The sequence below is a fragment of the Centrocercus urophasianus genome, unplaced genomic scaffold (assembly GCF_019232065.1).
Source record: "Centrocercus urophasianus isolate 14NV4802_14NV808 unplaced genomic scaffold, USGS_Curo_1.0 seq_16, whole genome shotgun sequence".
Classification (NCBI taxonomy): domain Eukaryota; kingdom Metazoa; phylum Chordata; class Aves; order Galliformes; family Phasianidae; genus Centrocercus; species Centrocercus urophasianus.
This window is the reverse complement of record NW_024884711.1, coordinates 14552124-14576660: the sequence shown is the minus strand read 5'-3', so window position 1 is coordinate 14576660 and position 24537 is coordinate 14552124. Positions and strand designations below refer to the sequence as shown.

Sequence of the window (24537 nt, the reverse complement as noted above, 5' to 3'; positions counted from 1 at the left end):
GAAATACAGGAAAGATGACAGATCTACTCCTTCCCACTTTTTTTTTTTTTTTTTTTTTTTTTTACCATTTTGAATGATGGTTTGAGATCTTGAAAATCTACCGTGGATTGCTGTCATGTGCAAAGGTGTTTTCCCATCTTTACTCTGTAAAAGAAAAAAAAAAAAGCATTTGCTTATGTCCAGTAAAAGCAATCCATCAGGCCTGACCTCTACTCCCGCCTTTAAATTCTGCCTGTGCAATTCTGAAAGATGGATGCTGGCAGTTAAAAGTCAGCATGACACAAAAAACTCTACAAAAGAGGTGCTCTTAATCACTCCTTCAGCTCTGAGTGACAACTCAATGATGCCCTTTCACCCTCAATTATGCTTTTACAATAATCGCTCTCAAGGAGATGATGACAGAACGAGAAGCCTATGCCCAACTCTCCCCCCACCCAAATCTAAAATAACACAATGCTTCTTTACATAAAACTTGTTTCTTGACAGAAAACAGCTGTATTTACTATGGATGTTTACACATCAAAAACCTCATATGTTCCACCAAAAATTCTGTAAAATGATACTTGTAAGTAATTTATCACAAACCACAAGTAATGCTTGGGTGGAACTACTCAACCACAATAGGTATTACACATTTGAAATGCATACCAAGCGTGCACTTAGTCACTCACCCAGTAAATATGCTCTGCAAATAGGCCAACAATAATGCATAAAGGACTTGCAATTTTACACAGCAAAATCTAAATGCACTTACAAAAACAGGTTTTTTTTTCTGTTGTTATTTCTTTAGGATAACTTTTTTTTTTTTCTGTACTTGATCACAGGTAACGGGAAAGCTTGACTGCAGAAGAATTCTGACAAATGCACACATAAACCGCACTCAAATAAAAGCATTTTTGGACTCACACAGTGCATCTTCACATTTTAAATACTGGCTTTGAAAAATAGAAAATGTTAAAAAAAAATCGAAGTTAAAATAAGTGAAAGATGGGAGGGGGAACATAAAATATGAACAGATGTATTGTCACAGCTGGCTGCTGTGCAGAAAGGCCTTCCATCTTTACTCTTCCTTTGGAAACAACTGACAAAGCCTCTAAGGACGTGTATGTTACTGAAAATCTGCTCCGTTTTAGACGGACCTGAACATGGCATTTTCAGCAATGCCACTACAAAAAGCAGCACATATTGCCTAGAACAATGCGTTTATGGGAAATACTGGCTTCTCAGACCTAGACTGACAGAAATAAAACAGTTTCCTTCTTTAACGAAAAAAAATAAACATATTTATACACCTGGTGTCTTTTTCCCTCACTTCTCTCTTTCTTTAAGATAAAGAAATGTAAAGAAATACGACTGTACAAAATAAGCTTAGTTTGAGTGAGTGACCAGGAACTGCTTTGGTAAGTAACATTCTAAAATATATCTCTATATCCCATAGAGACAGCTAAGATTTAGACCAACTTCCTTGAAGCAACTGTCTTATTTTTTTCTACATTATGATTCACAGAAATATTACACCAGTCAGTTGGAACTCCAAACACTGCCTCATTGAAAGCTTTAAAAATCACTTCTGAAAAAGATGTACTACATTGTTAAGAGTGAATGGATGGTTTTGGAGTCACCTACCTTCATATTTACATCTGCTCCATTACAGACCAAAAGTTCCAAACACAGTGCTCCATGTGTTGATGCAGCAGCAAAGTGCAAAGGTGTAAACCCCTTTTCATTCATTTGATTTACATTAGCACCACAGTCTATGAGTTCATTCACTACAACATCTTGTCCATTATAGCAAGCTACATGAAGAGGAGTATTTCCATAGGCATTTGGTTCATTCATCTGTTAGGAGACAAACAAACCAAAAAATACGATCAGTTAGTTGGCAAAAACCTGTTTTACTGTAGCATTTAACACAAAGAAAATTTCATAATTTCATTATGTTTTGGAATTTTTCAAAGCCAGAAATTAAGACCAAGTTCTGGATGTACTACTTTGAAACAGAACATGAGGTATGACTGCTTTCCAGCTGAGTTAACCTCCTCCAATTGTGTCCATGCCAGTTTCCTGTATGCAGTATGTAACTTGAGAGAAAACATATAAAAAAAACTATCAACAGTGGTTATTTGCACTGACACTACAGACTAGCACCTTAAGCACTGCAGGACCTCAACATTTCTCAACAGCATTTGCAGGTTTCCAAAAAAACAGGTGTCAGAAGGACTGAGTCTCTCAAAACTGAGTTTGAAGCTTTAAATATAGAACTCCTAGATCTATAGGAGAATGTGGACATAAACACAAAAATGCAAGCTGATATTTCTAATAATATTAAGGAACTGAGTGTAACACGAATTTTGGTTATGAACCACTTCTAAAATGCAAATTCAGATGCTTTGCAAATGAATTATAATATTAGTGCCACTGCTTAGGTAACCATGATAACATTAGACTTGATCTCTAAACTGAAGATTCCAAAGTATTTTTTTGGAAGTGGAGTGCAGGGAATTGGAACTTGGGTACAGTGTGATACTGAATTCTGATCTACTTTTCAAGATAGAAGTCCAGTGGTGTTACTCAGCTTTGCAAGACTAAATACAATGCACAGTGTACCTTCCTTACATGGTTTCACAGTTCACTGTTACATACTTTCCATGTGCAGATACTGTGCAGCCTTTTAATTTACTTTGTATTTCAATATTAATATGGCCTTTCTTACTATTATTAAAGTTCCCGACAATCTGCAGTATTTCCCAAAATAGAGGTGGTACATACATATGGAATTCAGTAACATCTACATCATAAAAAGAACAGAGACAAAAGAGTTTTATTTCCCGCAGTTCCAAAAGGATGTGTGGGGCAAAGCCAGGAACGGAACTCCTATTTCCTTTGTTTCAGTCCGATACATTAGGAGTCAGAAACAGCAAGTGAACAAAATAAAAGTAAGAAACACAAAGCTATTTCTAAATAATTCAGCAAAAATTGCAAAGCTCTGAAGTTACCTGGGGAAAATAAGTTTTACAATGAAAACAAAGTGAAACAAAACAAAACCACCACCACCACAAAAGTATACGAATGAAGATACTTGGAAATATTTTCTCTGTTTTCACTATATCCTAAAGAAGCATGAAGCAGTGTGCTAGAATACAAATAAGAGCATTTAAAACAAGAACAACAAAAAAAAAAAATCGCTTTTATTCTTTCTTACATCAACTCCAAGATCGAGAAGATATTTGACTACACTGATCATCCCACTAGATGCTGCAGCATGTAAAGGTGTATATGATTTTTTGTCTTTGCATGTTACTTCAGCTCCATGGGCCACAAGTAATTTCACAACTTCGATATGACCTAAAAGAACAGACAAAGAAAAAAATGAAGCTGCATTTAATATGAATTGCACAGTTATTATAAGATGAACAAGTCAGTTCATCTTATAATGATAACAAGACACTGATCTGGAAAGTAAGAGTGTTTACATTTTCTAATTCTTTTGTGAAGTATAGAAGCAACACAACCTCATCTGGGGATGGACATTGTATTTGAACATAAATCCCTCCAATAATCACACCATTTAGTTCAAAATTAATTCAGTACATGAAAAAATATTGGCCTCTGCTTATATCGAAGAGGTTTTCTGAAAATTCGAAAACTACTGAGGTGACTTAACTTTGTCATTATTTGAAGTCACTGCAAATTTCTGTTAATGACTAGAGAATCTCACTTGCAGACTTCCCTCTACATCGCAACTGCAGATGCATTAAGGTTTCTAAGGCCTTCAGCACAAACTTTGAAAGAAATATCATAATCCAACGAGAAAAGAAGAAAAGATTCTATTTCTGAATAAAACCACAGGCAGCCCAAACCAATGGGTGGCATCTCTCCCAACCATACAATGCTGTGGCAAGGCCCAAGTCAGCCCTTCCCCTGCTGGTGCCTGCTGGCTCCAGCACCAGCCTTCAGGCTACCAGGCATTGCGCTCCAAGACAGAAGCCATGAAAACAAGCTAGTCAAATCTTTGTTCTTGTTGCTAGGTACATCTGTCAAACAAATTACCACTAAGAATACGAGAGTTTATGCCACTTCAATAATCACAACAAAGTTTACAGAATTGAGAAAACGTATGGTAAATTAACAATGATAAATGGAGAGCTTTACCTCTGTCACTGACTTGTACAGAAAGAAACAAGATTTTTTCTTTTACCTTTTAAGTAAAACCTTTAGTCTATTTACAAATATTAAACAAAAAAACCCCACACAAAAACAACAACCACAAAACTTACATTATCCAGATTCTTAAGTGCAACGCATCAAATACAACCTTCAGTTTAAGTGCTTCATAAACAGTGAAGCTCTGCTTTTTTAATGACTAAAAGAACGTGCACAAGTTTGGGAAGGAAATATCTACCCAAGGGAATACAAAAATGCTTTAATAAATACTCAGTCAGCCACTGTATATTTTATGTTGCATGCCCCCCAAAATACAAAAAGATCCTCACCTAGCTATACAGAGCAATATGAGGTGCTGCAACTCTGCATTTCTGAACAACTTTAGTATTTTAGAAAAGACACAGAAATAAATTTAAACACGATACTCATCTTGTGACCCAAATAATATGGGGACAAAAATGAAAACAATCAATGCCTACACCAGAGAAAGAAGTACAAAGGATATTGTAAGTGGTGAAAAGAAGACAAATACAAAGTGGTACAGAAGTAAATATTTTTTTAAAAAAAAAAGAACACACAAAAGAAAATCCCTGACCTGCATTTAAAACGCAAGCAGCAGTCAATGGAAGATACTCAAACAGAAGAGCAGTAGGAAGTGAACAGGAATCATCCCACACACTCCTGTGGACAACGCTAAGACTCACAAACGAAAGCCCATTGCTTGCAGCGTTGCAGCTAGAGAGCAATGGAACTGGGTGAAAAGCAGGAAGGAAGGGAAACAATGGCTATAGGCCTACAAAGTTATTTATAGGAGTGTGACGAAAAGCACAACGTCTCTTTTACTCTGCAGTCTATTTTATACAGCGGGAAAGGTCTTCAGTTTTCCTCCTAGAAACCGGAGCAGTGTGAAATGGCATTAAATCGTGAGAAATGTTCAGTAAAAAAAATTTCCATTTAATATCCTACAGAACAGCTCTAACTAAAATTGGAATAAATGTAGCTTATCTGAAAAATGGAAGACTTTTTCCACCTGGGTGAGCACATGCCAGAAAATATGTCTGTCCTCTCTGATGCTTGTCAAATCTCTGCCATCTCATGCATTGACTTTCATTCAAAAAATTTTGCAAATAATCGCCTTGAGGTGGTTGAACAGCCTGTCACAGAAACTGCATAAGAAATTGCACAGAAGTCTACAAGTAGGTCACAAAACTCTAATACAAAATAACCCAAAGAAATATCGGATCAATAATGAAGATTGTTCTCCAAGTTCTCTATTAAACTGGTACCTGTACGTGAAGTGTAACATCATGGAGTTTCAAACTACAACTTAAGAGCATGAATGCTGTCACAATCTCTCCATAATTTACTAGCATAAGTCTTTTCTTCTGAAGACTGTTCCTTCTCACATTTCACAGGCTTATTTTACATTGCTACTACATTACTTCAGATCTGTACTGGCAAAAACAGATCTAACGTGAAATCACTAATGTGAAATCAGCCTAAAACAGAGTTCTGTAAAGACAACAGTTAATAATTGTGTTTTTTTTAATGAATCCAGGTATTTCTGAAATTATCACTTTTACAATCACTAAGACCTTGCAAGCAAGCTTAAATCTGTAAATGAAAGTTCATTTTTCATTTGTAAAGAACAGAATCATCAGTCCTTGGACCAAAGGATACTTCATACAAAGAACAATTCATCATCAGCCCCCTGAAACTTGGTAAGTTTTTTCATCAAACAGTATTTAAACAGGGTAAATTTACACATACTTCTGCTCTTTGGCTCTGCTCAGTACGTAAGTTTGAAATTGCATTTCCACTTCCAAGTTATTGCTTTTATTTCCTCTTTTATTGCAAGACTGGGAAAGCAGTTGAAAGATACTTGATGCCACTTCTTTTTGTGTAACAGCATTTAGTTAGCAACCTTAAGTCTGTTTTTAAGAACCTCCTCCCCCACACTGCACATAAATGTGTGCAATGCATTATGCTTACTTACAAGCAATTGTATAACTTGCAATAATGAACATGAATATTAAACTGCATATTCAGGGATATTTTGTCCAGGATCAGACTCTCAAGAAAGAATTATCCTAGACTTAAGTGATGTGAATGAGTCTGTAGTCTCCCAGTTAAAGCATGTTTGTTTTTTGGTGAGCAGATACATTAAAAAATACTCATTTTACTTATGGAAAAGGCAGTCTAGAAATTATTCTTCCTGAATGTTAACTTAATTGTTTGTCAACAAAAATCAAGCTGTGCCTCTATAAAGCACAGTTCAAGGTTTTCACTGAGACAGAGGATTTAAGTGCTATTTTTCTCTTAGTCTAACTAAAAAAAGAAACAACACAGGTTTCACATCTTTGGATGATCTCTGTAAAGAATAGGAACACGTTCTTCTGAAGTTTTGTAATGTAATATCACATGTATATAAAAAATATGTGTTTTCAAGGGAATTTAGCATTTCAGGTATTAAAAACAAAGAAAATGCAGATTCTCAAAACTTAACAGGCATAAGAAATTACATATTACAAGGTCTCAGTTCTGCAGTTCATATTTAAAGAAATTCCCAGGCGTGTGGATTCATCGAAGACCAATGTTACTGCTTTTACTCTTTCCACTTGGCTGGATAATGAAACAATAAGCTTAAACAATGAGTAACAAACAAGATAATGGAATCATCTTCAACTGCTCTCCTCTTGAAATCAGTACCAAAATTTAACTGATCACTTTTTTTTTTTTTTTTTACTACCAGGATAGTAAACAACTGCAAACACATACATACCCATATATGCTGCCCAATGTATAGCTCTTCTGTCCTTCTTGTCAAATGCATTAATATTAGCTCCTCTAGACAACAGTAAGCTGACCATCTGGGATAAAAAGGAAGAAAAGAAATCCTCTATTCAAAATGGAAAACTCTGCTTAAAGTTAGACAAAGAAAAATAACAGAAGACAAAAAAAATTATGTGTTTTCAAAGAATTTAAATGTGCTGTTTTTTTAAATATTCCTTGTGCTTAAAGAAACTTGCCCAGCCACCTTGGCAAAAATAACAGAATGACTAAGTCCCTTAATTCAATGTTAACAGAAACATTTATAAGCTAAGCAGGGCAAATATGTGGCAAATACAGCAAAGAAGAGATCTTCAGGCTAAGGGGTGTACTAAAGGTAATTACTGAACTGGCAATCCTAGTCAAGTCAAACCAAGCCAAGTGCCAAGCTTGTCACTTTCAGGGTTTGAAAATTATTACTAATTTAAACTCCACTCAGGCAAATTTGCTTATATCCAGAGAGGTGAATACTGTAATAACCTTCCAACTAGATGATGTAACACAACCAATTTGTACACAAATGCACGTAAAAGACAAACTAAAATACGAAACAGGAGCTTGGTTTGCGGTTTTTGAAGGGATGGGAGGGGAAAACATGATTATTACCCAAGAAATAAAAAATTAGAAGTGTGTTGGACAGAACAGTAAGTAGCAAGCAAGCAAAGATAATTAATTCATACCTCTACGTGTCCACTGAAGGCTGCATGGTGCAACGCAGTTCTACCTGCCCGATCAGACACATTTACATTACTCAGAAGAGGCACCAAAGCTTCGGCACATTTCACAGCTTTATTTGCAGCTGCTATATGTAAGGGTGTCTGCCAGTTTTTATCACGAGCATTGACATCTGCTGAATGCTTTAGCAACACCTGAACAGCATCCTGAGAACATTTACAAAAAAATAAAGCCACTCAGTAAAGATTTCAGATGTTACGTGTTAAATCCAAATACACATGAGCATATACAAACCACACACTATATATAACACATAATGGAAAACAACTGTCTGCAACTTGTTCTTTTGTTAACGTTCTTATTCCTTGAGATTTGTACTACCATAAATCCAGACTTGGGATCTTCTCAAGGACATGAAGAACATATTCCCTACAGATTTCAATTGCATCAACCGTTTCCAGGTCTTTTTTCCAATTCCCCAAACCAGCAGGCAAATTGTTTTTGTCAACACAACTAATTTACAAAGCTCAATAAACCTCCCTAGGACTTCCTTCATTACCAAGGATTAGTGACATACCATAAACCTAAAATGCACTTTCATCTATTTGCCAAGCGAAATGTTGGAACTGAAAAAGTCTAGAAATGGCAGAAAGACAGAGTAACTTATTAAATGTACATTTAAAGAACCACAGATAAAACAGAGCATGGTCATAAAGAGTTTCAACATACACTCTTGTGAAACTCCTGAAAAAACGTTTCAAAATGTTACACCAAAATCCACGTCTCAAAAAGATTATTTATTTCCTTTCATTAGATGCAAAAGCTATGAAAACTTTATGAGTAAGATAAACAAATCCAACTAAAATATGTGCACATAACTGCAAGGCAGAAAAAAGACCCTCTCACTGACATTACCACGGTAATAAATACTGCACTTCACATCAACGCCATGTCCTTCCCACAATTCACTAACTGCTTTAAGTGAATTTCAACTCAAACACTGAGCACAAAAATAGGTCTCTCTGAAAGCAATGCCTCCTATTTATTTCTATGAAATCTACAATAGATATAAGAATATTGACACTATTCAATAGAGCAGTTTTACCTACAAGCAGAATGCTAAGTAACACTGATAATATAATTTATATCTAATTAATGGAATTTTCTTCTACCTAAAAAAAAAAAAAAAAAACAAAAAAAACATAAGGAAAAAAAAAAAAAACATAAGGAACAAACATAAAAGTGACATCAGAAGCTTGTAACTTAAGTGTGAAATTGAATATTTTCTATTCTCTTAGAGAAAGTTCATCAGACTTAATACTTCAAAATTTAGTCAATATTTTGATCTGTTGGCTACATTGAACCAAATCTAAAGAAAAATTATAATCAGAATGGTGATATTTTAAAACACCTATTAACTATTTTGCAGAAGGAAGCACCATAGTAAAATAGGAAAACAGCATAATTTATCTTCCATTTCACTGTGTATTTAATGACGTGCAAAGATTAGCAAAACTGCTTAGATTTTCCCAGGTATGCACATATGAAGGCCTAGACTCCTGCAGTGTTGACACGAAGTTGTTTGAACTCATGCAGCTGGCAGCAAAATCCACAATACCAGCTATTTTGCACGATGCAACGTCCTTGTTTGGTCGCAGTGCCCTTGCTTCAAGGCTAAGACCACATGCTTTGTTGAAACGAGTACCAAGAATATTTTCATCTAACGGCTGGAAACTTCAGATGAATGTCAGATGAATACAAAGCAGTCCCCACACACATCAACCATTGCTGCATCTACATGGTCTCCGATGACATGCCATGCTTACAAACAGAAAAATTTGATAAGAGCCTGTCAGTGCCACTAGGACAAATCATTTGATTGGTTTACAAGCTTTGTTTGCCTCCGCTTTGTATTTTTTTCTTGAAAATATTCCACATTTTTAAAAAGGAGAGTGATTATGTTCATTTTAGTTACAACTTAAGTCCTGTTTTGACTGCAGCACTCCTCTCTGCATGTTTTACTGATTTAATGAAGTTTTGTCCCTTTGAGGAATGAAGTATCGGTGCTTCAAGAGAGCTCCCAAAGGAGCAGCCTAAAAATACTACAAAAAGAACAAACAGTGTTTCCTACTAAGGGCTCCCTCAGAGATCGATTTTCAAACACTGCTTTGAATAACACAATCCCCACATAACTTAGCTACTAATGCTAGCAATAAAATAATACAGCTTATCCAAGGCAAAAGCTGACACAGTGACTGTTTAGATAGTTCATGGATCAAATACTTGATGGAATTGAATAGTACGGTTTTTGCAAGCACTGAGCTTCTTCTCAAGCAAAAGTTTGCACAGAAGCATCAAAAAAAAAGTAATAATAATCAGTACAAAACCAAAACACTTTTACTTTTGAGACATACTGAAGTGAGCATCAATGTGACTCAAGATCTCAAAGAAGATAGCTCTCTATGAACTCTTCCACAAAAGCTCAGCATTTTTCTGCTTGTTTTGATCTTGTACAGGCATTTAAAATTTTTATTAGGACAACAACAATAGAGGAACAACAACAAATGTACACTTAAATCACTATATTCCCATAGCTGTGTTACAGCCAGGCTTCAAAAATGTTCCAAATATTTCATTTACAAGTTTTGTTTACAGTACTATCATTACTCATTAATGGAGATTTTTTGTCTTTTGTTTCTTAAATGTTTTTGCAGGTCTCATAGAATCATATATTTCTTCAAGTCTGAACAGACTAGTACGAAAAAAGACAGATTATGCTGCAAAAGCCATATTAAATCTTATTTTATCTCTAGTTCCCTCATACTGAACCATTCTGGTTACAAAAAACGTGCAGAGGAGTTCGGAATATTACACACACAATCTTTTCTGCTAGGAAGGTAGCATTTAATCAAAAAGCAAAGCTGAGAACTGTGTTTGTTTGCCCCCTTTCTTCCTACGCAGACATATGATATACATGTACATACCATCAGCCTGTTAAACAAACGGTGCAGGTGTTCTGCAACTCAAAACGTTTGGAGAAGTTGCATTTCATAATAACTGAACAAAGAACAGAAGGTACTTCGAGACATTCTAAAATAATACAAAGCAGTTTAAAAGAAAAAAAAAAAGCATACCTCACTACAAGATGCCACAGCTCTATGTAGAGGAGTCAACCATTTGCTGTCTTTGGCATTAACTCTAGCTCCTGTAACAAAAAAATGTAAGAACAGAATTAAACAACACACCTACAAAACAAGAATTAAATATTCTCAACTACAGCGAGAAAACTGTTGGAAGATACTTATTTTAGGCTTACTTGTATAGCAAACTGACCAAAAAAAAAAAAAAGGAAAAGGAATCTTTTCTTTACCTGAAGTCTACCTTTGGAGAAAATTCTGTTAACACAGCATTTGTAATAATACTCTTCCATCAAAGTGAACTCATTTTTTTTCTACTTTTTTTTTTTTTTAGATGTAATACTCTACGCTCTTCTACATTTCTAAAGTCTGGTAAGAAAGACAGATTCCTGAATGGAGATCCAGAACCAAAAATCTCCTCTTTCACAATGTAAAGAAATTCTTCAATAAAACAGAGGAAGAAGCTGCAATCACTCCCCATGCCTCCAGTTTCCTTGTCATTGTTCAATCTACTGTCTATATACATAACAGAATGACGCTCCCTCTACTACAGAGATTTGGAAACACATCTTTACTCCATCAGGTCACCTAACCCACCCCAGCTCCTCTTGAGCTTCCCTTCCTGAGTCAGACTGTAACAACCTCACCACTCTGCTTCTAAAACTGTACCCAAGAAAAAGCTGCCCTCCATAGGAAAACAGATTGCACAAACACCTGTTAGAGATACATGTCTAATTTAGGATTTTTTTTTTCCTTAATAATAACAGGAAAGACAATTTGGCAACTTTTTCCTGAAGGAAGCAACTTGCTACATGGTCAGAGCATATCTCTTTCTCAAGTTCAAAATACAGATGTTATTTCAGAACCAGCGTCATTTTTTTTTTGTATGGAAAGAATAATAACAACTTTAAAAAAGGATGACAGACCAACGGAGCACGAAATGTTAAATGGGATACTGGTTAGGACAGTCAGCTGAGAAATGGGGTATTTTGATCTAAGCCTCCTGGATCTGTACCAGTAGTGAAGTCCTTCCCAAACCAGGTAATCAAGAAACATATCTGTGCATACAAACACATGGCTGCATGTATCAGCAAAAAGAAGATTTGGAGTCAATTTCATGCTTATCATTTTGTGGTCAATTCTTTCTTTTCTGACATAAGAATACAACACAGAAGCTAAAAGTGGAAACAAACTCTCATTTTAATCCTAGATCTTCCAAGAACCAGACAGAGCCTGAGGCTTCTACCAGTTAGCTACAATTTCAAGGACTTCCTTCTTTCCTGGTCTAAATCTCAGAAGCTTTAGGTCTCATCCTATTTTCCGAGTGCTAAAGTTTTTGAAAAATAAGTTTGAAGAAAGGGGAAGAAAGTTCAAATCCATTTGAGAAATACATATTCTAACAATATTTTAAGAGACTTTATCTTAGCATTAAAATCTGCTTTCGTTAATCATCATGAGGATCTGATACATGGCACCATGTACTATAATGTACTATATTGTATCTAATTCTGCACAGAGCTCAATTGAAAAAAAACAAAACAAACAAAAATGATGGCTCTAAATGTCAACAGAACTGTCTTAGAATTTTTGGTAATCTTTCCCAAAAGATAATAATATGAATAATCAGTAACTGAAAATATTATCAGTGACGATATATCAGACAACTGTATCCAGTTCTTCTGTCCATCTTCCAGGCTATTTTTAGTCACTTCTTGGTTTAAGCAGACAAGACAAAAGCAAGAGACAAAATGGCGCTCCACGCTTCATACCTAGAGCCAATAACCAAGGAATGAGGAGTTTCAAAATCAAATTGACTTCTATTTCTAACTTCAGGACACAAATGTCTTTCAAGTGTTTAAAGCAAATCACTGTGTAAGGGGAGTTACTAGGTTACTAACTACTGTTTCTACTTTCCTCAGGAAAATGCATTCTCGAAGTCTGAGATCAAGTCAGATCCACCCAGGTGACCAGGCGTGAGATAGGAGAACCACACCCAGCAGAAATGCATATTTCCATTCCAAGAAAGTGGCAATTTCCTAAATTCTAGTGAGAAAGTGCTTAGAGCTCAAGCTGTTCACAGGCTCAGCCAAATAACGTATTTCTGGTATGCTAACACAGAGTCAAAAATCCCTTGAGACTAGGAATAAATACAAAAAGATATCATAAAAGTATTTTCTCAGTGGTAAGTTAATTAAACTTATTAGGACTAAAATACCATTATTATTATCAAATGTTGGGCTTTTTTTTTTTGTTTTGTTTCTGGTAGGAAAAGAATCTAAGGAAATTTGAAGCAATAGTTAAAAGTAACAGGGCCCCTCAAAAGGACAAAACAATGCCTCTGCTCTGTAAGTGATCTTCCATTCAAAGACGAAAGCCTAAGTTTAGGACTTGCCATATTTATCAAATGAATATAATATCCAAATGTAAAGTAAGTCATCTTTTCAAGTGCACAAAAAGGTATATTCTCTTACAAAGGTAAAACAAAGAATTTCTGACAAGAGATCTGCATCTTTGTTGTACTCTTCTAAGGAGGAACCATCAAGTCTGCTTTTTCACAACAAACAACTCTTAAAGGAACTCCAAAAAAAAATATCTGTGTAAGCACTATTTATGTAGGAATGCTATGGGAATCAAGAGAGCTGTAGCTCTACATAAAGAAATACAACAATCTCAATTGCCCTTGAGTTTCTCCAACAAGACACGCTGCCAAGAGTGATTTACATTTCACAACACAGCCTTTCCAGATAACCCTGTATCTGAGGACAGTCCCCCTCTAGGTTATTCTTTACTCCTTAGGAGGTGGTTTGGAGAAAACACTCCAGTTCTTCCCCCTCTCTCCTGATGCTCTGCAGAAGACAAAGCACCCTCAAACCTGTCGTATTGTGCAACAGAGATGAACTCTACATCCTTTACCCTCCGAACCCCAGATCACTGCAAGTAAATGTTAGAAAATACATTATACCTTTAATAAATTGCCTTTTGCTTAAAGATGATTTGAACACATGCATGTGTGTAAACTACTGGATTACGTTACCTCTATTGCTGCTGCACTAACCAGGGTATCTCTCACATTCTGAATGCCTTCTAATGCAAGTTCGGCAGCAATTTGATCTTTCAAGAGTGAGATTCATACCTCAACCCTGGTTCTGTAAAGATTGGATATTCCAGACCCCAGGGGCCTGAACTTAACTCCAGAAAATTAAATTCAACAATTAAGATATTTCCCCTCACCATTTAAACCTCTTGACAATATTTTATGAATTTTCTTTACAGCTCTATTATTACGTCCTTCATTAACAGCTGACACACATTAAAACAGCTCAGTACGTATTTAATGTTTTTCTGGTTTTCTTTTTTTAATTTTATTTCTTGTAATGCTGCAGAGCTTGTAGGAAAACGATTTGGGGGCTTGCAAGAAATATCAAATACAATACAACCATTATCTTTGCTTGAAATTAAAAACTGGTTATGTAAAAGCAACTCTCCTTTCAAACTAACCACTAACTAACTAATTTATTCCACTGTGTCTGTGTAATCAATTGAAATATTAAGCAAAATCTTCCAAATCTAGATCTAGAAAATTATGTCAGGCCATATCCATATGTCTCTCAGTACTCTGAAATGTGTTTCTGAAGCTCATTGTTACTTCACAGGTTTCAATATCCTTGCATGTGAGTGGGAGTTAACATCTCAGCACTTCTCTTGAAGAGACATCAATGAATGGCAGACTGGACAGGAAATTCTGCAAGAAACAGCCACACACTTTCTTAATTCATGAAATGCAACAGAACTATACGTAGCTGTCTGTCACCAAACCACCTCTGGTTTCCTCACAGAACAAATGTTACTAGCTTCTGCCATGAGGTTCTCTTGCTCATTACTAGAAATTTAGAATTCTTCAAAATTTTAAGTTTCCTTAGAAGACTGATATGCATAACAGCTACAGCAGTTAACACTTCACTGCCTGGAAATAGATTCAGAAAAGGAATACAATAAATACTGGCAAGACATTGTAGTCTTTGCTCACAGTACTAATTTAAAGTATTCAATTGCCTTCCACTATTCTGTTTGTGACCAGTATTTTTAGACTCTTACGGACAATATTTTCCTTTAATATTGCACAAGATGTGTTAGAGATTGTACATTATCATAATATAACAAATGAAACAAAACTATTTTCACTCACATATATGTAAATGGACACCTAGTGTTCTGTATTTGAAACTCTGAAAGCATGTTTATTTGAGAGTAAAAGATATAAATGAGATGTTCAGAATGTATTAAAAAACAAAAACTGAACAACCAACATGATTAACATCTAGAATACTGAAACACTTTTAGAAATTATCTTTATAGGAAGAGGATGTTTCCAATATAAATTATTGAGAATAAGCAATAGTTCACACTGTAATTAGATTCTATTTAACTATTTTCCTATGGGTTTGTATTGGCTTTCAAACTTTTCCCTTTTTGAATGATCAACTTTTTATCTAGGACTGTGAAAAAACCTAAAAGTAGCAGGCCGAAACAGCCAAGAGTTTACTGTAGAATGAACAGATGATGAAAACTTTTCCTCACACAGAAAAACATGCTAATACTTGGGGGAAGATGCTGGAAAAAATACAAACGTAAAGACTTAGGATGACAATTGAGGAATCAGTGAAATCTAGGTAATTGCTCATTGGAAAATTGGAAACTTTGAGAATTACAGCTGAAAAAATCATGAGTAAGACCTAACAGAAATAGCTTCTACCTTTGTAGGGGGTAAATGTGCAATAGAGGATCTATAGAACAGTATAAAAAGAAAAAAAAAAAAAGGCCTGGATTGTCTTGATCAGCCACACCAATGCTTCAACAATCACCTTTATTTTTACTGTTTACAAATCCATAAGAAAACAAACAGAAAAACAACTGATAGAGAAATCAGGAGAAATGCTTAAAGAAAAACTATGCTATCCTCCAGAACTTGGCTGCCTCGTCACTATAAAAAGTCAATTTCCTTTCAGAACTTAATAGCTTTTGCTATCTCTCAGTTACTACACCCTGAGACTTCTATGAGTAGCACAAGTTTCTCAGACTCTGGGAGCCATTGAACATCCATACTTTGGTGGACGAGAACCTGGACATGAGCCAGCAGTACGCACTTGCTGCCCAGAAAGCCAACTGTGTTCTGGGCTGCATTAAAAGAGAAGAGGCCAGCAGAGAGGAGGTGATTGTCCCCCTCTACTTGGCTCTTGTGAGGCCCCATCTGCAGTACTGTGCCCAGGCCTGGGGTCCCCAGCACAAGAAAGATGCAGAGCCCTTGGAGCGGGTCCAGAGGAGGGCCACTAAGATGATCAGAGGGCTGGAGCACCTCTGCTATGAAGAAAGGCTGAGGGAACTGGACTTGTTTAGATTGGAGAAGAGAAGGCTCTGGGGAGACCTCATTGTGGCCTTCCAATACTTGAAGGAAGTGCATAAACAGGAGGGGGAATGGCTGTTCACGAGGATGGATAGTGATAGGACAAGGAGGAATGTTTTTAAACTAAGACAGGGAAGGTTTAGGTTAGATACTGGGAGTAAGTTTTTCACCCAGAGCGTTGTGACACACTGGGACAGGTTGCCCAGGGAGGTTTGCCCATCCCTGGAGGCATTCAAGGCCAGGTTGTATTTGGATATGGATGTGGCTCTGGGCAGCCTGGTCTGGTGGTTGGTGACCCTAAACATAGAAGAGGTGTTGAAACTAAATGATCATTACGGTCTTTTTCAACCCAGGCCATTCTATGATACTTTTTCCTAAGCTTCATTTCAACTCTCAAAAAGAAGTTAGAGCTGCTTCTTTTAGCAACGTTCTACAGCAACCACGGCTGAGGGCAGTGAAGCTAGGTCTGAAATTAAAATTGTGGCTCACATTGTTGAAAGAAGAGGAAGCAGCCAGAAGATAGAGACAGTGTAAAAAGAACCCCTATGAAACCACACACCCTAGCATGTGGGTACATTTGCAACTGAAACTGAGGAAGCTTCGTTCCACTGATACGTTTGCAGTAACAGTCTTTCAAACTGGATTGCTACTGCATGGATTGTTAATATTTGCATGGCTTAAGAATTAGATGAAAGAAACACAGCTGGAGTGGAACAGTGTCAGAAGGTCTTTATCATCTTCCAGAATATCGTTATTGTAACAACTATTTCCCAGCTTCAGATTCTTCCATTTTACAGCTGACCCAAGAAAAAGCACAACAAATACTTGTAAGCTGCCAAATCTTAATGAGACTAAGCCTGATTGCACATTCATGTCTGCTGAGCTCTGTGCAGTGAAAACATTGCGTTAAGCAAACAGAAATGCCTCATGCTAGTATTTAAGTGTCAATGCAATAACAGTAACTAAACCTACTCAAAAGTAAACACTGTAACTCATGTTTCTCCTCATGAAGTGTGAAGACTTCCGTGAAAGCTCTAATAGTTTACATGGCACGAAGAAGCAAACTCGAAGAAAGTTACTAGTTGAGAAAACATAATGGAAGATCAGAAGTTTGTCCTGCTCCTCTCACTTGGCTGAAGCGACAACTCTGACTGTGTTAAAAAAAAATAAAGTAGGACAAATGGAAAAAATTGTATTTTTAAAACAGGAGGAGCCTCAGCATTACAGTCCACTTGCAGGACTTAGCTGAAAGGAGGGCTTGAGTCTTTATAAGGACTTAGCTGATAAAAACCAGTTCCTGACATTCAGTTAAACAGTGTCTAAGTTATGCTGCTTTTCTACTTCTCATAGTCTGTCATCAAGTATTTATATAATTAAATTCAGTACACTTACAAAAAGTAAACAGTACCAGGATGCTGAGTTGCACATATACTGTAATAACAGAACTTTGATTGGTGTTATAACTCTTCACAGAGTAATAGAAAATAAAATGTTTCTAAAATTATTAGTGAAAAACGATCTTTTGTTCCATCATTCTGTAGACTATAAACAAGCGCCTTTATGCCTCAGATATTTACTGTTCACCTTCCTACCTAACAAACTTAGTAACACTAACTGCACAGTTAGCTACAATCTGGAGGAGAGATGACCTGAACATCCAGATTTCTGCAGAACACTATCATGCTATCATGATCTGCTAGGAAAACCCTTCAGAATCCTTTCCCAGGTGAAAAACAACAGGGGCACATCACAGATCAACCCCAAATGCTGGTGAAAAAATGATTCATTCAAGATCTCAAAGCCAAAATGATCATGCTTATAAGACTGAAAACTTACTCCACAGAACTCTGTAAAAAGACAGAATTAGTTTTATCTTCAGAATATGAAGTAAGGGTTGCTCACATCTACAGTAAAGCAGTATAAAGTAACAGCAATTTATGACCCAAAATCCATCTCTGAAGGGACGTAAAAGAAGTTCCAGTGAAATTTTTGAAAGTATGTCTGTGTAACAGACGATACATGCTTTAGCAAAGAGTAGAGAATGATGAGAAAGAATCAGAAAAGAACCACTGAGTAGAAGTGGTTCAGCAACTGACTTCAGTAATTTGGATGTCCATTTCAAAGGAATAATAAAAAACTCAAGGCAAACAGTTCCCAGAGGATTGCTGGCTTAGCAGGAAAACTTCAGAGTGGTTCTTAAGAACATACCAGCACAACTGCGTTAGAAGACATTACAAGTTACAAAGTCAACCTTCCACGTGATGAGAAATGTCAGGATGAAAATAGCCTACAATACTTGTTTCAGTTCTCCATGAGAACATATTACATTGGTCAATTATAAGGCACACCATTTTTACATGCAAATTTACTGAACGCAGAAGATTTCTAGTCAAATATGTTAGTTAACTGCTTTCTCACTGTTCAAAAAATGGTTGCAACATGACAAATTTCCTTCAAACTTTACTGTAGTAACAGATGTCCTTTATTTGCTCCCCAGTGCTCACATTTTATAATAAAATGTAACCTAAATCCGTCTCCAAGGAGAGATTTGATCTCCAGCTGAACCACAATAGATGAATTTTCTGTATCTTTATGAAATTGAGAAAATAAATACACTTATGATCTGTTAAGTGGTTCCAATTAAATTCCAATTACAAGATGGAAGTTGGACAAAAACCTAGACCCAATCTCTCGGAGAAGTACTGGTGCAGTGCTTCAGATACAGCTGCAAGCACTCTCACTACACAGATGACAAGACGTCAAACCCAGCATTCAGAAATGAACACTAAATTAGTGACTTCTTTTTAAAGAGTCTCATTTCAGCTGTTTGCCAAAGATTCCTGACTATAAGTAGGAAATATTACAGATCAGTGCCCAAGTACAGCACAGCCTGTCAAACCAAACAGTCTTAACATGAAGATATCACTTTCTCACCCACTGAATGGATCCTCATCACTCTCTCACAAATGCAGCAACACTGCAGCTGTGCCTCCTTCACTGTAAACCCCCAGTTCACTCCCAGATCACCCCTCCTTTGGGAATGTGAAGCACTACTGCAGAAGACTCAATCACATCATTCACATCCACAGCACAATGCGAGAGCACATGCAGGTTAGACCAATACTGCCTCAACAGTCCACAGCATTCAAAGCTCTTGATACTATTTTAATTGTTTTATGTAAGCAAATTATCATTTTCATTAATTAGCATTTATCTGAGTATCAATGCCTCCCAGTCCTCCTGAACAATCTCTATATGCACAGCAGCAGCCCACATCCTTTCCTCTGTGCAACAATTCAATTCTGTACTATGTATGCAGTGCTAATTTTTAGTTCTCCGCTTCCCCTCTTTGTTCTTCAATTTTTCATCCACTTACTCCCAGGCTGCATGCCCAAATAGCATGACTAACCTTTCTTCTCCAATTATTATTGCCCAATCAGAGTCTTCTTACATTAATATCCAAATAAAAACGTCTGCTCTATCACTAGCCTGAGAGGAGGAGTGATAGATTTTCTTCAGCCCCAGTTCTGGTGACTGGACCCACACAGATCAGAAGCTTCACTCCCAGAAGCAGTTGACTACAACTTCACAAAATTTGTAACATGGCTAATTATTTTTATATCACTGTGAAAACCTCAACAAAAAAGAAATATCCTTGCCAAATTCACAATATCCTCTTAGAACAGAGAGGTCATTGCATATTCTCAAGAGTCAAAAGAACTTGTTTTTCACTTGACAGGGATGAACAGCATGCTTTTCTGACCCATCTTGTCAGCAACACAGTTGAACTTTTCTGGAAAAATTTTTCTTACATGATCAAAAAATTTTAAACTATGACATATTTCCCTAAGAAGTATATAGTTCTACAAAATGCCACATTAATTATAATAATGTATATAATTACATGTAATATATAGTGGAAATATTACATTTTGCTAAATTATAAATAAATTAAGTCATACCTGGCAATTTCAATTGAAAATCTGGAGGTAACTCCTATATACTTACAGTGACACTTACTTAAAGTAAAATTTGCTATTACAGGTTGCAATGGGGGGAAGGAAAAATAGCCAACTGTGCATGGGTAGTGTTTGCCATTAAGCAGACTGAGCACCTAAGAAGTTCTGCGGGACAAGCTTTCATCTTTACATCTAACCTTAGAGCATCATGAACTTAGCTACCTGATGGGTAAGTCTGTCCAAGATTAAAGACAATCAATTCAGTAGCTCAGTCAAACTGTGTTTTTAAGTTCTTTTTCAGTTTGTTTCTCTTCCTTTTTAAGCTTAAAATGCACTCTTACAAAACTTGTGCACTGTTTTAGTGAAAATAAATAGAAAATGAGAAAAGCAGTTTTAAAATTTCCGGCCAAACCGATTTATATCCTCTGCATGTAAGCAATAGCAAAAGATAATTAAAAACAATATATCACCAATTTCAGATTCTGTTTTCTACATTCACTTTTTTTTTCTGAAGGCCAATTTAAGACCAAAGCAATGCTGCAAACATCTACATGTAACACAAACATTATTACTTCTTTAAAGTGGAGTATCTAAAGCTGATCGAGCTACAAATAAAAAGAAATATAACTGAAAAAGCTTTCTACCAAAAGCATTTTAGAGCAGAACTACACAGTATTGTAACACTGATAAGCGAAAAACCCAAACTTTCAGTATAAGCTTCTTCAGATTTTAGTACATTAAATACCTCAGTAAAAGCTACACAAACTAAGATGTGCATAAATAATTTTTTGAATGTGCATAGAGGTAATTTTTTTTTCCATTAACAGGAACAGAACATACCAGATAAAATAAGCAGTTCAATAATTTCTGCATCTCCCAGATAGGCAGCAGCATGTAAAGGGGTCCTTTTCTCATTATCCTGTGGTAAGAGGGGGGAAAAAAGGTTTTATTCAAAATAAAAACTGTGTTTTAGCATTCTGTATGAGTTATGAAAACACACTGCATAAAAATGCATCTTCCAAATATTACACATTTTATATTTTAGAAAACATTGTTACTCTAAAGATGTAGGCCACATTATTGAGACAAGCACACCTCTCCCTAAGGAACTGTTACACCTACACAGTCAGCTAGCACGTTTTCCTGAGGTACACAGGTTGACAGATACTCATTACACCTGAAGATAAACCTATCAGTCAGAAATCACCACTCACTTGTCTCCAGAAACATGAACTTAAGGCTGTTCTGCATATTTAAAAAAAAGGTGCTTCACCTCTATATATTGGTGTCAAATGCTTTCTTTGGGAAGTTGAATGTCAACTTAGGCAATTACTTTGAAAATAGGAAATAGACAAGAAACTGGAGTGAGTACAGGCAGAAATGTAGAGATTTCAACTGATTTGTTTACTGCAGATGAGCAAAGAGGAGGAGGAGATACAGTTCATTTTGCAGAAGCACTCCAGAAGATACAGATAAGATCCAGGAATGTGGATAACTCAGGCTGATCTTGTGTCCTTCTGAAGTTACAAATAAGCAAGAATGTTAACAAACACAGAATTTAACAAAAACAAGAACAAAAATCAGCCAGTTCGCTCTTTAGGGGATGGCTGCTGAAAAACTAGAAAAGAAACCGATCTTCATGAGCATCCGGGATTAAGTTCTCCTTAGATTTCCAAAGCATTTTAGTAGAGCTTGAAACACACTGTGAGGTCAAGGGAGGAAGAATCAAGATGACAACAAGCAATGAGTTTTAAGTAGCAAGACAGTTCTATTAATTCAATTGTTGTTGATAATTTCAGAAAATTTCATTTTAATTGACCTCTTACTTGTGAAGATTTGCTAAAATCACTGTAATTGGTGAACTCCTATTCGAGAGTTATTAGCATGCAGGAAGAAAACTACAAGTATGAGGCAGGAGAGATCCGATAGCAAAGAGTTACTGCTGGAACGTGCAAGACAACTTGACAACTCAGCACATTCCAAACTCCACAAAAGAAAGCAACAAAAAGCACACACAAACCCACCGCTCTTATCTGCTGCTTAACACTGTTTTGTCCCTGCTCAGGAAAAGTTCAAATCACATATTCACCGTACTATCAATGTTTCCTAACTTCATTTTTCTGAATTACTCAGAGGGGATTCAACACTGAGCAGTATGCAACCAGGCACTGATGCACCATGAGTAAGCAACTAATAGTACATATTTATCATTAACACCACATAGTGCCAGGATGTCTCAACTGTAGATTGCACAACTTCTGACAAAAATTAGACAGCTCCTGGCACTGAGGATTTGAAATGCAGGAGGAGGGAAAAGTAAAAAAGACTGGAAGCACAAGGGAAACATTAATACACACATTAAGCTTGCTGTTCCTCCAGCCCAAAGGAAGGGAACAGTAACCAGCACTAAAAAGCAGCTTTCCTTCCTCCTATCTGGGAACACTGGGGCACTGTATAATAACATGCAATCCCACTTGAGCCTGTTTGATAATGCTAAAGTGCCCACAACCTACAGTACAAAAATGAGTGTAACACTTCACTGTCTTCAACCTCACTGTAGAACTAGAGCAAATAAGACAAGTCATGAATACCCCTTTCTGTAGAGAAATATTCTCTTAAGAACACAACCAAAGACTACATACCCCATCTCAGTGATAAAAGTTGTGCAAGCAGTCAAATCTGATCTATCAGAAATCTTTCAACACAAAGGGACAGACCGAAGTTGCTTGTTTAGAGAAATGTTAACTACCAAGCCTCTGTTTATTTTTCTGAAACACCAACGATCCAAATTCCTGGTGAATCCAACTCATATTTCCCCAAATCCTGCCTCTACTAAAGGGAAAGAGTTGAGTGTCATGAAGCCACCAAGACATGGAAGCAGCAGTGTCTAAAAAACTCAAACCCAACTCCTGATTTTGCTGAGATGCTCACATCCTCATATCCTGGGCCAAATCCAGGGCTTGGTATTTCAGCAATCCCAAAGCCCAATTTCTACCTATATCAATTTCAAATGTTCTGCAAGTTGAAAACACTTTTGTCTGACTCCTTCCTCAGTTTCACAGCTGTAAATTTTTATTTTTTTTAAATAACTTGCATGTGGGAGAATTTTCATTTCAGTAAAGAACCATTTTTCAGATCTTCTTACTAAAAAAAAAAAAACCAACAACAAAAACAACAGAAAATCTGCATTCAGTAAGCTCTCATCAGCATGCACATGTCAGCTTCCTTTAAAAAAAATCCAACTTTATTCAAATTGAAGACTTACATTTCATTGGTGAATTTTAATAAAAGATATCAGGGTAAAATTAAAAAAAAATTTATACTTTATATGCAGCTAAAACACTGCCATACATATCAACTACTTTTTATTTTAAAAGAGTAATCATTTGAAGAACAAATTTCATCAGCAAATTTAAAAATATAAGCATTAAAATCATTACAGCAAGTAAAATTAATCCAGCTTTCAGTTTTAAGAAGCAACTTTGTGCGCTAACAGTTTGCAGCACTGGTGCATCATAATAATACAAACTGGCACACAAACGGCCTTAGCGTTGTTTCTTCAGTATCAGGAACTTAAATGACACTGAAAGGAACATTCCATAACAAGAAGTTTTGCGCATAAAGCTACAGAAAATCAAACCCTGTTGGTACTTTGCCATTTAAAACACTGCACTATTCCTAGGGTAGCCTTTGGCAATGAAGGACAACGTTTTTTCCAATTTAAAAACGTGCAAGTGAAATCAGCATACGACAGCTCTAAAGATCCTATGATCTAAGGCTGGAATAAAATACTAAGATCAAGGAGTCCAACCACTGACCCATCTCCACCCAGGCCCACTAACCATTTCCCTCAGTGCCATGTCATATTCATTTCTTGAAAACCTTCGGGGATAAAGATTCTATCATCTCACTGGGCAAACTGTTCCAATACCTCATCACTCCTCCTGAGAAGATATTTTCCCAATCTGAACCTCCTTGGTGCAACTTCCTCTTGTCCTGTGGATGTTATCTGCAAAAAGAGGCTGACCCCCCTCCGCGCCACAGCCTCCTTTCAGGCAGCTGTAGAGAGTGATAAGGTCTCTCCTGATCCTTCTCTTCTGCAGACTGAATAACCCCACTTCCCTCAGCCTCTCCCTGTAAGATTTGTGCTCCAGAACCCTCACAGCTCTTTACAACTCTCCTTCAACAAACTTAGAACAAAAGCAATGCCTCCCTTGTGACATAAAATATTGCCTTTCACTGTTTCAACAGGTATTTCCATGAAATAAAACAACAGAGAAATTTAAGGCGAAATTAAACATACAGCATTTGCTTCCACCTATTCTTTTTTTTTCTTTTTGACTATGTATCCTTCCAGATAAAAATTATCTTT

General features: G+C 36.4%; 1 protein-coding gene across 2 annotated transcripts in view; it reads right to left on the bottom strand.

Moving 5' to 3' along the window:
* The window catches only part of ANKRD28 (ankyrin repeat domain 28), a 105164-nt gene that overhangs the window by 24420 nt on the left and 56207 nt on the right, over positions 1-24537 (bottom strand). For both annotated transcript variants that reach the window (XM_042816786.1, XM_042816785.1), the window contains exons 3-9: positions 21006-21084; positions 10803-10873; positions 7674-7874; positions 6947-7034; positions 3203-3345; positions 1627-1839; positions 66-144 (exon numbers count right to left, since the gene is read on the bottom strand). In XM_042816786.1, coding sequence (XP_042672720.1) covers positions 66-144; positions 1627-1839; positions 3203-3345; positions 6947-7034; positions 7674-7874; positions 10803-10873; positions 21006-21084 — 874 coding nt within the window. The remainder of the gene's footprint in view (positions 1-65; positions 145-1626; positions 1840-3202; positions 3346-6946; positions 7035-7673; positions 7875-10802; positions 10874-21005; positions 21085-24537) is intronic.